At 33.6% G+C, this 13,244-nt stretch overlaps 1 protein-coding gene across 2 annotated transcripts; it reads right to left on the reverse strand.

Annotated features, from left to right (window-relative positions):
- Positions 1-12,877, reverse strand: LOC133174245 (innexin unc-9-like). Of its 2 annotated transcripts, none has more exons than XM_061309326.1 (2): positions 12,239-12,877; positions 1-2,665 (listed from the first exon to the last, which is right to left on the reverse strand). In XM_061309326.1, exons 1-2 carry the CDS (start codon positions 12,289-12,291, stop codon positions 1,444-1,446), a joined length of 1,275 nt encoding a protein of 424 aa, XP_061165310.1. In that variant the 5' UTR covers positions 12,292-12,877; the 3' UTR covers positions 1-1,443. The 2 variants fall into 2 exon arrangements, with proteins under 2 accessions (XP_061165310.1, XP_061165309.1); XM_061309325.1 differs by lacking the exon at positions 12,239-12,877 and adding an exon at positions 3,747-3,933.
- Between the last annotated feature and the right edge of the window lie 367 nt (positions 12,878-13,244).

The raw sequence follows: 13,244 nt of genomic DNA on the forward strand, positions 1-13,244 counted from the left end.
TTTCGTATAAAAATAACACAACTTCACCATCATTTTTTCGTTTGAGTTTGAAAACACAGCCATGTCGCTTGTATTCATTAAAGACAAACACGATATATTAGAATTATGTAAATGATACGTTGCGTAAGTAATAAACTGTGCTAATGAAGCAATATCTGCTGCAAGGTTTCTATTTTCTAATGAAAAATAACTAAAACTGAATGATCAAAATGTTAAAAGCATTTCAAAGTTTTTTTCCTTTTTTCAGCTAGAATACAAATCAAAAATTTTGGCATGTGAAGTTGATACAAAATAAACAGTCATAAAAATATTTACATAGGATAAAAAAACCCACATTATATAATAGAACAATAGAACAGCTCTAAATAATGTTAAAGGTCTGTAATAGATCTTTTCTATAACATTTTCCTCATCAAAATCACAATAGTTAATAAAACAATGTACAAAATCTACCACATATCACTTTGGTAATTCATGTAATTCATCTTCTTGCCAATTATCTTGCAAAATCTTAAAATACAAATTAAAATGGTAGACAAAACCTATTAGGGACAACTTAATGCCACCTTAGACACAGCTGAGTGCCAAAGTTATCGTGATCAAGGCCTGGTTAACCAGATTTTGTGACCAATCTCTAATCTCTGCCAAAGAACGGATCATCGTTAAAAGAACAAAAAAGTTTCTGAATGTGCGAACACAATTTACAGAATATTTAAAAGTGGGTGTACACCCACCTAAAAATAATATGTTTCCAATGAGGCTGTGAGTAATACATTGTTACGGTCTTAAGTAAAAAATACAATTCTTATGTCCATCAAAAACAAAATACTGATATTCAGGCAATATAAACATTGTGTACCATGACTTGACATAATTAATGTGATTTTAGAAAACTAGTGATTGTCAAAAAGTGTACATACAGTGCTTGAAGAATGGATCTATGCCGTCCTGCAAAATAAATAGTTTATCTACAAAAATGTTTATCACAGATACAGAATATTAGGGGTGCCGTTAAACTTGGAATGACCTGACAAAAACAAAACACAAAGCAAACAAAAAGTGTTTAACGAGTTACAAACAACAAACAAGAAAACACAAAACACGCATTATAGGGTGGGAGAGATCATTTCTATTAAACACCTCTGTGTTAAGTTGTGATGTTCATAAAATTTTCAGTATCATTGGTTATCAAAACGCTGAAAGACGTTGATTTGCATCAAGTTAGCTTTTTTCCTGTACACTCCTTCTTTTCCAAATCTTGGTCGCCCAGTGCTACCACAACCTCTAAGAGCCAAGCTCGGACAACGGTTGATCAATAAAGTGCTTGCTAGGAAATATTCGTCTTTGGTAATGAGAAAAGTATTTGGCAACACGCATGTTTCAAGATTTAACACGTCTATTTTTGGACCTCCTTCAACATTTAATTAATCTTCAACCTGAAAGCTACTTTTGGTTCTCTTCTAACAAGCCATTGCTGTCCACTTCTTTATGTTCTTTTTCTCTTATGTAATTCAAATAGAGGTATTTGATTATTTCAGAAGTAATGACGTCATTAGCATTGTTACTGAACACACGGAGCACGTAACATCCATCTTGGCGTAAGTAATTGTCCACGAATCGACGAGCGACTTTCTTACTTCTTTCGCTTCCCACTTTGCCTGTTTTGTACAGTTTGTTGAGAAGAAGGTACTTCCGGATGTACGACTTCCGATGCTGCGGGAACATGAACGCATAAGCACTTACAACTAAGCTAAAAGCACTAAGGAAGGCTAGAAAGACATGCCAAAACCAAAGGAAGATAAAGATTTTCTCATTGAAGAGGTTGATAGGCAGAACGCATTGAACTGTCCATCGCTGTAAGTTTGTCATTTGGCGGATTTCGAAATCGCATAAAGTCACGCGAGGAAATCTTGGAGAATATGTCCAGTCTTCCCCGTTGTATAGTGACGTCAGAACCTCGATACCATAAACACTGTAGTCTGTCCCGAGAAAAGCGTTGAGCATATACAATTGTGATATAGCGTTTACCAGATACAGTACTTTTATCAGTAGAACGCATGAGACCAAGTAATTTCCGTAATGACGACCACAGAAGCAGCAGGCAATTTTACTCGCACGCTCTCGTAATCGAACGCACATACCAGCTCGAAAAGGTTGTATACCACTCAGCCACTGGTCGATGTACTTCACGATATGGTTTAACTTTTTCTCTCTGTCCTCTGGGGACACGTACTGTGTTTCCTTTGCTAGATTTCCTAGCTTATCCATGCTGATACCACTGGAGGCCGACAGAACCTTCCACACCATCCTCGGAATCTTAAAAAGCAGAGCAAGGATAAGAAGAATGATTGGAACCCACTGATAATATGTCAGTTCTTTCTGTCGGCGGTGGTCGACATTCACCGGAATTTGATTCTGCATTGGAATATAGTAGGTATTACTGACCCAGCACACGAAATTTGTGTAGTCCACGCGATTTTCCGTAAACTCTGTCGGACACCAACATTCTATGGGGTCGCCTACATACTGGTTCGTACTTACTATGACTGTAAATATTATCAATAATATAACCGTATAGTAATGGTTGAGTCTGTCAATGAAATCGTCGTCGTAGATAGTACGTAGTCCCACTTGCGCTTGAACTGTACCCAAAACATGATCCAGCCTAAAAAATTAAGATAAACATGTAATTTTCCTTATAAAGTGCTAAAATTTATCATCAGCTTTGTTTATTTATTACATGGTATTTCATTAATGAGTATCGATAACAAAAAAATCCACCTTTCTTTCTTTAAATTATTTGAAAAATTTGCTTATATAAAAAGTGATAATGATGTCTTACAGTATAAGATTATATTCAATTTACATTAAGCTTTAATTTCAAATTACGTAAGCAACGCAAATATTTGATCACTCGAAATTAAATTCATTTTAAAGTAAATTGGAACATGCAAGCCATCGTTTTTACTTGAAAAGCTATTGTGCTTCTGAAGAAAACAACTGTATCTAATTGAAAAGCTGTAGGCATCTGCAAGCATTGAAAGCAAATTAAATCTTGACGTATTAGTCTGTTATACAATAGTACACTTCCTTTATGCAAACATCGAAAATACCTGCTTTGTGTTTCTACCAAATTTAAGTGCAGAAGATATGTGAAAGCTCTGAATTCTTACTCCCTCCGACAGCTTTACGCTGAAGACAGAGCCATTAAATGTCATTATGTTAAGAATATCATCTTGCTTATCCGTAAGAAAGCCCCCCTCTTGCAGAGAGCGCGTCGAATTTCCTAAACTAATAAACTCATATATTCTAAATGCTATATGACGTCATAGGGCGGTTTTAAAGATGCACTCATATTGAAGACTTAAAAATGTTTGCAAGCGCACATGAATAAAATATCTATTATACATGTATATATAAAGTAAATATAAAAACTTAAGTGCAGTTATATTTTAAGTGTTTAGAACTTGGCCTATAATCCCTCTGTACTTCTAATTATATAAATTATAATTCAATGTACAATTAAAGAAATACTGCTTCTGTTTGTTAATTTAAATCAGTATAGTTATTAGCAAAGAAAAAAGTAAAAGAAGACTACTCTAATTACTTGTAGATGATAAAAGGGTTTAATATATCTTGAAATCGTAAAAAAAAATCCACACCAACGAAGAATGGAAACCTTCAGTAAAGAATCTAAAAACTAAGAAGAAAAAAATAACAAAACGAAATTCTGCAATTCTCCATACTTGGGTTGGTTTGGGTCTTGTGGATCGGGAGGTGGTGGTGGTGGTGGATCTGGAGGGGGCGGAGGAGGTGGCTTCCGACCAAGAAATTTATCCAGAACTGAGGCCGCAGTCGACATGATTTACTTGAGGTTTCAATACAGTTTATCTGGAACTGAGGCCGCAGTCGACATGATTTACTTGAGGTACCAATACAGTTTATCTGGAACTGAGGCCGCACTCGACGTGATTACCTTGAGGTGGCAATACATAAATTCACTACTAGGGATTGTTTGGGTCTAGTGATTCCTGGCATAAAATGGTTTACAATATTAACGTTTACATGCAAATTGCCATTCAATATAGAGTTGTAAAGAATTGTATTGAAAATTTACTATTTACTTAAAAACATCTTGTTCAATTTTTGAATTTGTCAATATTTTGTAAACTCGATAATATTTCAAAATGTAAAGAAGAAAGCGCTGCCTACCTGATGACCCTATGAACATTAAGTAGCCGTAATCACTTAGCATTGAACATAATAAAGAAAGTAAGTCCGCGAATAATCCTTAGTAAAAATAATCATACATCCATGCTAGCACGTTGTATTATTTTGGGGGCTTAGGATAAAATATGTCCCACCAAGTCGAGAAACACTTCCAAAACGGTCGTCTAAAAACTGACAACCTTCGAAGCGTTGTACTGACATTGATGTACAAGACAAAAGATTTGACAGGCGAAGAAGATGAATCTGGCGACAAAATACAGCAAACAAAAAGATAAAGATCGCTGTTTTATAATCTGAAAAAGGTCGAAATAATCAACGATAGATAAAGAGCCAACCCCTAGACTTTATGCAGCGCAACAACCCTGTTACCGGAAGATAACAATTTCAAGTGCCCATATTGTGAGTATTTCTCTACCAGATATTGATTGGTTCTTTCCATGCAACCAAAGAGAAATATGACAAAATACAGATATATCCTTATCGGCAGAACCAAGATACCTCCATGAAGTGTCAAGCCACCACAACAAACACAATGACAAGGACAGTGTTCGGAAAACAATAATGGTAATACTCTGGGAAAAGGTTGGGGGGAGGAAATCAACTAAAAATTGTCTATCTATGTATACAAGCCTATCACATATCTGGTTTACCTATCGGTCAAACAATCAGACCACCTATCAAATGTGTACACTTATAAAGCAGCAAAGTTGTGATACGTCAATTCATTTGTTCTTAAGTGTTAGGTTGCTGTTGTTTGGCGGAATTTCTTCAAAGGAAATTACACTTTGTCTACAGTCTTTTATACGGATATAGTTCACATTCATGATATAAGGTCTTACAGGATACTTGAAGCGATTTGCTCCCAAAATACACAGAGATCCCTTCTTTTAATAAAACAAAACTTATAAAAGTTTGTCAAGTACTTAAGGTGAAAAATAATGTATAAATCTAAAAGAAAATCCATGATCAGGCAAAGACGATGTAATAGAATGAAATTCTTGCAATACGTTATTGAATTTTTTTAGTTCTGGCTATTTCTCTTGAACTACTCAGACAGTTTCACTCTTATGCAAATGATATTTGATATATTTGATACTTGTATCGAAGTGCATGCATATTTAACGTTTTATACAGAATTGTCACGCAGAAAAGTCTTGCTTTTCGCCCTTGGAAGCGGGTCAGGGAACCTTTTTCTCATTACAAATATTTGTCTGTGTTCATTTTGAAATTCCAGGAGAAAAGCTATAAGGATTTATTGAATTGAAACTATTGGTTTTGATTTTAAAATCCTGGAGAGTGCCAACCTTCATTTAAACACCTGATTAACAGCCAAATTAGGTAGAATATAAGGCTATTATGCAGGAGACTTTATGCCCTTTGAAATTGACTTAAATGTAGCTATGTTATTTCAATATAATTGTGGTTAAATTAGGTCATTTCAATCACGGGTGTTTTAGATGTTGTGCAACTTCGAATTAAGCGGCTTCAAAATACTTTCACTATTACGAGCTTAGTTTCGATTCATAGATTAGTTTTTGAACGACTCTTTTCTTTACTTAAAACATAAACCTCAATACTTTACACCTCCATGGTTTTACTGTAGTTTAGAAGTGCTTCTTGCCCAACCCATTCTTAAAGTAACCATGTCTTAATTTTTTTAATGAAATAAATAACGATAACAAAAATTGCATCTTTACTCCTTCCAGAAAATATTGAAAGCAGTGAAGGAGAAGTGGTGTGAATTAGCATACTTGATTCCAATAGAATTCGGTCGAGCCGAACTTGGCCCGGTAAACCGGCTAAGCGCTTAGGATCAGGCCACCCAGTGAATGTACAGTATTTCTAACGTTACCTTACATAGAAAAGGACTAGGGTACATTAATACAATCATCAGTCATGTTCATTTCACCAGAGTATCCCGATTATTGTCTTCGAATAAACCATTTTCGAATACTATAATCTCCAAGGACGCCATGTTGAAGCCACTTGAGCCTATCCAATTTTTCCTGCTCAATTGGGTCACCTGGCTTCATGCAATACCAATACCGGCTCACGATCAAGTGTGTCGCCGGTCTTCCCCAGATCCTCATATTCAAGAATGCTAAATAAGATTTAGATACTTTAACCCTCCAAGGTTCTTGTAGAAAATATGAAATCACAAAATTTTATCAAAATCAATAGCATCAAAACGTATGACTTTTCAACGCTTTATATACCATTCCCCAGGATCGCTAACATCAAATACAACTGCTTCTTTAAAAAAGTGGAACATGTAAATTTGCATATCTTGTCGTTGGACATCTACAAACTTATTTTGTTAAAACATTCTGATCTAAACACAAGTGCTCCAAGGTTGATAGTGAAAAGATGCTTGAGTTTCTCATTGAGAATCTTTCTTTAATCCTTTGAGACCAGGTCATCCAACATCTGTTGGAATTCTCATGGATACTAACTGTGTCCATCATTATTTAGTATGAAGCAGATTTTATTCAAAAACTTCCACATGAAAAGAAGTCTCTTGCTGCGGCCTTCAATTCATCACTTACATATGTAGATATATCGACGACGTTTTATCAATCAACAATATTTATTTTTATGTCTACTTTGATTCGATATATTCCATTGAGCTAAAAAAAAAAACCATAATGAAAAAGACCACAGAGTCTGAAAAAAATTGTTTCATACTTGGATGTTTTACTAGAAAGACACTGATGGCACACTAACAAATAAACTTTATGATAAACGTGATGACTGCAACTTTTCTATCTATATGTAGCAATATACCTCATTACCTAAATATGGGAGTTTATGTCTCCCAGTTGATTCAATACACAGGAGCATGTTCTAGGTACGAACAATATCTAAAACGATGCATGTTACTCACAGATAAATTAATGATACAAGGATATTAGCAATTTCGTTTTACGTCAAAATTTCGCAAATTTTATCGTCGATGCAATGACCTTGTTTGTAAATACAGTCTATCATTAGGTGGAATATTGATCGTATTTCATACAAATTATTAAGCCATTATTTTCACACAGAATTGTTTACGGTTGACAGAGGATGCTCACTCCTTTAAAGCACCTGATCCGTCTCTGTTTTCAGAGGTCAGTGTTTGCACTTCTAACAATTTGTGTTGTTTAAATGGACTTTTGACCATGGTTACTGTTCGATATCTTCACATTTCATAAAGAAAACATATTTTTGATCCTACTTATTTAACTAATCGTACTAGTACTTCGTAGACCATGTACCATTTGTATAAAAATTAGACAAAGTTTCATGTTTTGCAAGTCTTGTTAAGAAAAATCTTTCTTATTTTATAAATAGATACTCATATGACGTTTACATCTAAGACCAACAATAAAATAAATATCCAAGACGGTGCTAAGTTTTATGCATCTTGAATTCATTTGCGAAAATATTTTGGTGAGTTTATCTAATTTTTTACTTGAATACATCTGTGTGATTCCTAGCAATTGTTCTAGCTTTGCTGGGAATTTGTGACAGCTGTTCAAGGCAAAGAATAACTGTAAAGCATCTCTCCACAGCTGCCTCTACATACCAGAGCTAGATCTAACTTAACAAACCAGTAACGTAAACCTCCCAATCACAACAAAATCACAAAAACAATGCCGCCAAAAATCACACCTGATTTCACGGACAATCATGTAAACCCACCCCCACTCCCCTTCACGACACAGAGAATAGAAACTATGGCGCCAAAATCATGCCCGATTTAACGGACAGGCAATAACGTAACTCCCCTTCCCCCCAACAAAAACAATGCCGCCAAAGATCACGCCTGATTTAACGGACAGACATACCAATATCCAGAGATAAGACCTTGGAGAGGGACGGCAATCGGTGTGTACCCCTAAACGTTAGATAAATTGTTTATAAGTTTGGGTCTAGTGATTGTTTATAAGTTGTTTTGATCCAGAAAAATACCATAGCTTTGGCAAGGTAATAATGATATATTAAAGTGGCATTTGCTGCCTACCTTTTACCATAGTCTCTCTGATCCTGTTGTCACACAAATGCTTTATAAATCACGAACCTAAAGCAAATTCCATAAATCTAAGATTTGGACATGTTCAAATACATGTATTGCTTTGTCCAAATCTACAGTTTAAACGATATGGATTTTTGTTGATATTCTGCTTCAAAAGTTTGAAAACCGCGAAGAGAGTACCTGTCTTTTATCTATGTTTGCCTCTCTCAATTTATCTACTGGAACATTTTATCGTCGTATGTATACCTCATCACTAAGTTTCTTTATTTTAAACTATGAATAATATTTTTTTACTTTTAAATTTTTATCTTTATTGTATAGTAACATTCAGGCGAACAGGCCGTGAAGACCGTACTTCAATATATTAAAAATAAAGTTGTACAGAACACTCAATAAAAGCGAATTAAATTAATTATTAATCATTATTTTTAAAAAGCTCGTAAGTCAAAAAAGTCAAAACTGCTTTGTCTGTACAATGAACATGTTTTATGGTGTCACTTTATATATAATTGTGGACGTTTTCTTTATTCTATTAAGGACATGGGTAGCCAAAAATATGTCAAATAACTGTAAAATAGTTTGAACAGGATTTATCTTTGCTAAAAAACATTTATCACGAAATTTTCCTTTTACAGCCATCTTTTTTCTTTATATAAATACCACCTCTTGAATGTCCATGTGTCCGTGTTTTATGCCCCGTTCAAGCAGATTTGTTTGTTGGGTTTTTTTTTTTTTTTTTTTAGATCGATCACTATTCATTATGTTCATCTTTTTCATCATAAGAATATATAGAAAAAATACTTGAAGCATCAATCGGAGTAGGATTTTTTTTTCTGTTTAAACACTGTTTTTTCTTGTATTAACCATAAAACAATGTAAATCAATCAGAAATACATGAAATACATTTAACCAGAAAATCTAAAAGAACATTTCTGGAGGGTTTCAGTTTTCATGTTTTTGTATTAATTTTCAATAAACTAGATATGAAAGTATAGATTGTAGGAGAAATACAAGAAAAAGGACGGCTTTAAAGGAAAACTTTTCATACATGTGGGTGTTTAGTAATAATAAAGCCTGTATAAATTGTTTAAAATTTCTATACCTACATTGTTGGAATATCCTATGCTCTTAACCTGAAACCGTGCCGTTGCTAGACGTATTATTTTCATGTACATGTATTTGAGTCTCTCCTTCGTACACTTTGTTTAGATATATATATGTATTAGTTTATTTGGATTTTCATTATGTAATTCTTATACTTGCTTTTTTTTTAATAAAAACTTTTTCAAACACAGCTACAGATGTTTTAAAGTCGCAATTGTAAAGTGATTCTAATAAATAGTTTTAGGTGATCTTTGGAATAAAATTTATAATTTACTCTACATGAGCAAACTTATCTACTTGTAAACTTTCACAGTATCTACTATATATAACAGTCTTCTGTGTTAACTTTATATTTTTTATCCCCAACTCCCTTTCTAAAAAAAAAATTTATTGCAAAATCCATCATAGAAATTTAAGCAAGTCTTATTCGCGTGATATACACCTAGTTAGTGAAACTGTTGGCAAAGCATTTATTTGTGTTTATAGGAGGAAAAGGGAAACTTATTTATTGAAGATTTCACAAGCAATATATACTGATGTATATACAGAACTTTGCAAATATTTAAAGTCATTTAGTGATTTGGATATTAAGGTCATATAAAAAGACACGTCAAGGGAAATCTATACCATCTTTTTGTCCGAAAATTTAAATGTCCTGATAATTTTCAAAGACAAAATATAAAATTTGATATTATTGAATATAAAGGCGCTGGTGTGACCTGACAATGTTTTTCGGGAGGTTATAGGAACAGGCTGAGACTTGTCTGCATTGCTTTAGTGGGTGTTTACAGATTGATGATGGGTTTATAATTATCTGAAAGCCCTCTGTCCGTGGACACTCTCATATATTGTGGGGGAACTAGAGAAAAAATATCTGGACATGTTTTAGTCGTTATAATTATCACTGTTGTACTTCTAACGATATGTAGTTGTTTTTTTATGTTGTTCAAAGCAAAAGTATGAAGTGTGTTCATGGCTTCTTTAATCAGTGTTTATTATTTTACCACACAGCAGTCCACTTCGCTAATACCCCTTTACATGACTTCGAAAAGAATAAAAAGCTGCATATTTGTAATCAATTAAAACCTAAGGAGTTATAACTTAATAGGTAGTGTAAAAAAAAAGTTTATTATTTTAAGTTGTTGCAAAGATCGTGAGAACCCAGGATTCTTTATTCTGTGTCACTGATCTAACAAGATCATTATACAGTAAAGCATCATAGCAGGTCATTTATCGAGTACAGGTACATGGGGAAATGTTCATACTATATCTATCTTACAACCTGAACATAATGATAATGCAGATACTTTTCATACTTTTCATACAGAAAAAACCAAAAGATAATGTCTGCCTTCTCTTAAAGCTGTAGAAACTCAATCGGCGTAAAATTTGCAGGTGAATAATAAACTTTTTTTTTACTGAATATTGTAGGAATATGTAGGTTAGATATAGAATTTCATCCTGTAACAACTGAGGAAAACCCAACGTAAATTCGCGGAAATATAGATGATAACATTATGAACCTAAGGATTTTTCAACAATGGAGTCAAGGAAATAAAGATTTTGATGTGCTAGAGTTAATTTCTTCAATGTTTTCTTGCACTATTTATTTACCAAACAATGAAAAGAATTTGGACCATAAAATGTTTGTTGCTTTTCTTTATTTTTTAAAGTTTTTTCCCATTAATATTTATTTTGTTGTTTTTACACCCGAATTTTCAATTCATTATTTTCAATTAAAGCTACATAATTGTATATAAGGTTACATTTATGAAAAAAATGTAAGTTTTATAAGATTAATGATGAAATAAAATAAGTTATTTATTGTCTTTTTTTTAGTACCAATTTCATTTGAACACAAGTTGTTCATTTTTAATTGCATATTTAAACAGTGTTTTGTGTGAATTTTTCAAAGACAATGCATTGGTGTTAAATTTAATGTTTCCATATTTAAAAAGAAAACTAATAATCAGTAAAATTAAAATTCATTGCAGAGAAATCTGTTAAGTCTCAAATTTGGATTTCCCATAACTGAGAGTAAATCTTATATCACTGCTGGCATGACTAGAAGTCGCAGTTTTACTCTCTTTCCTCTCATTTACATAAAAGCATTAAATAGCTATATTTACGGTCTTGTCTTGATTTTTGATTATCTATAACGGATTCTGTGGGTGAAATTTTGGAAAGCATATACCGTCCTGGCTTGGAAAATACACACTATCTGTAATAATCGATTTGTTGTCTAGCAGCTCTTGTCAGTTCGGAACCTCTAATTACTGGGTACACTTTCTCAATGACTTACTCCATTCAGATAATTAAGTTTTCATTGTTATGGTCCTAATTTTTGGGAGCTTTTCCTCTTTTTTCCGAACTTTATAATCACCTCTCTCTATACTTTTACTAATTTAAACAAGAATAGCCTTTTTGAATTGGTGTACTTAACGTTTCTACAATTGTTTCCTCTAATTCATTTCTTTTCTTCGCTTCTTTCACTTAAAAGCGACACTTAAAGAATATATATGTGATGTTAAGTTAAGCCTGTCTCCACTTTAATCTTGAATTGAACAGGGCAGTGAAATATAAACAAGTTAAGAGCACATGTGTGTTATATAGACACCATCTCTTATTTTTTTAGATCAAGCTTGCCAATAAAAATAAATACTTTGTTTTGTGATTTTTTCCTCTCATTCCCCACATGGGATTAAAATGTTAAGTGCAAAACATGCAATCCAGTGGTTAATCGCAGCTTAAAAGTATAGCAGTGATTCAAATTGGATAAGTCAACCAATAAAAACTCAAAATTTACGAAATTTTAGCGTTCCGTGCAAAAAGACGGTTAGATGCCGTGCATTCACACATTATCATACACTGGCCGTGGTAACTTACCAGTCAAAGACCGTCATGGAACTGCCCGTCTCCACACACAGTCCGTTACCCATGGTGCCGAATTTCTTCCTCAAGAATTTTAAGAAAATATATGTATATTATCTACGTAGATAGAAAAAAACCCACACACAAACAAAAATGAAAATCACTAATTATTCCTTATTCCAACGATTCAATAAAAGTTAAAATCCCATCTTGAATTTGTTGAAATATTTCTTCAGTGAGATGATATAGCTGTAGCACTCGGTCACAGTTAATGTCAGAGACATGTTTGAAGATTCCTAAAGAAATATCCGAAATACAAAGAGTCTGGTGCACGGTGAAGCCAAAAACGCAATGTTTGGTTGTTCGAAAAGCACCGCTGGCTTGTTATGCTCTAATCAGCACTGCTAATGCATTGCAGGGTTTTACAATGCCTTTCATGAGAGTAGCTAGTTTAAAATTCCTAGTATATATGGATATATGACTTAAATTTCTTCGGGATACACAAAAGTTGACTGGTCTTGCGCGTAATAATCCACTGGCAACTCGCCACGACGAGGTGCATTATTGTTTCGCCTTTGTTAATTTAAATTCTAAACACAATAATCATTTTCTTTGCGGACTGTTTGCTGGTTGGTTTGATCAGTATTGCAAACAGAAGAAAGAAAATCATTGAAGTGGATAGATATACATTTAGATTTAATAACTTGGAGTCGTCGTATTTGATTGAATTGCAAAGACCTCTAAAATAGGGTCCATTTAACTGTAACCTAATTCCCTGCGATAAAACTTAGATATTATTGAATATTTCAACAGAAATGTTGAAGATATTATGCTGAATTAAAGATATTTTAGAATTATACAAGTAAATGATCGGTGATTTGATCTCAGAGGAACTCCATAGCGCTGACGTCCTGTGCCCCTTATTTCATTAATTAGTCATGCCCAGTTTCCGCGGGAAAATGTGTGGCACCCACATACATTTATTTTGAAGTCGCTGGCAAACTTTCATGGTATTAATCAT

This window comes from Saccostrea echinata, unplaced genomic scaffold (assembly GCF_033153115.1).
Source record: "Saccostrea echinata isolate AGI-Se365-2 ecotype Australia unplaced genomic scaffold, CSIRO_AGI_Sech_v1 ptg000057l, whole genome shotgun sequence".
NCBI classification, from domain to species: domain Eukaryota; kingdom Metazoa; phylum Mollusca; class Bivalvia; order Ostreida; family Ostreidae; genus Saccostrea; species Saccostrea echinata.

Bases quoted from the DNA above. Each gene is read 5' to 3' on its own strand.
- LOC133174245 (XM_061309325.1), bottom strand. From the start codon at position 3,862: ATGTCGACTGCGGCCTCAGTTCTGGATAAATTTCTTGGTCGGAAGCCA. The intron at 2,666-3,746 runs GTATGGAGAATT...TTAATTTTTTAG, and splicing joins CAAGACCCAAACCAACCCAA to GCTGGATCATGTTTTGGGTA.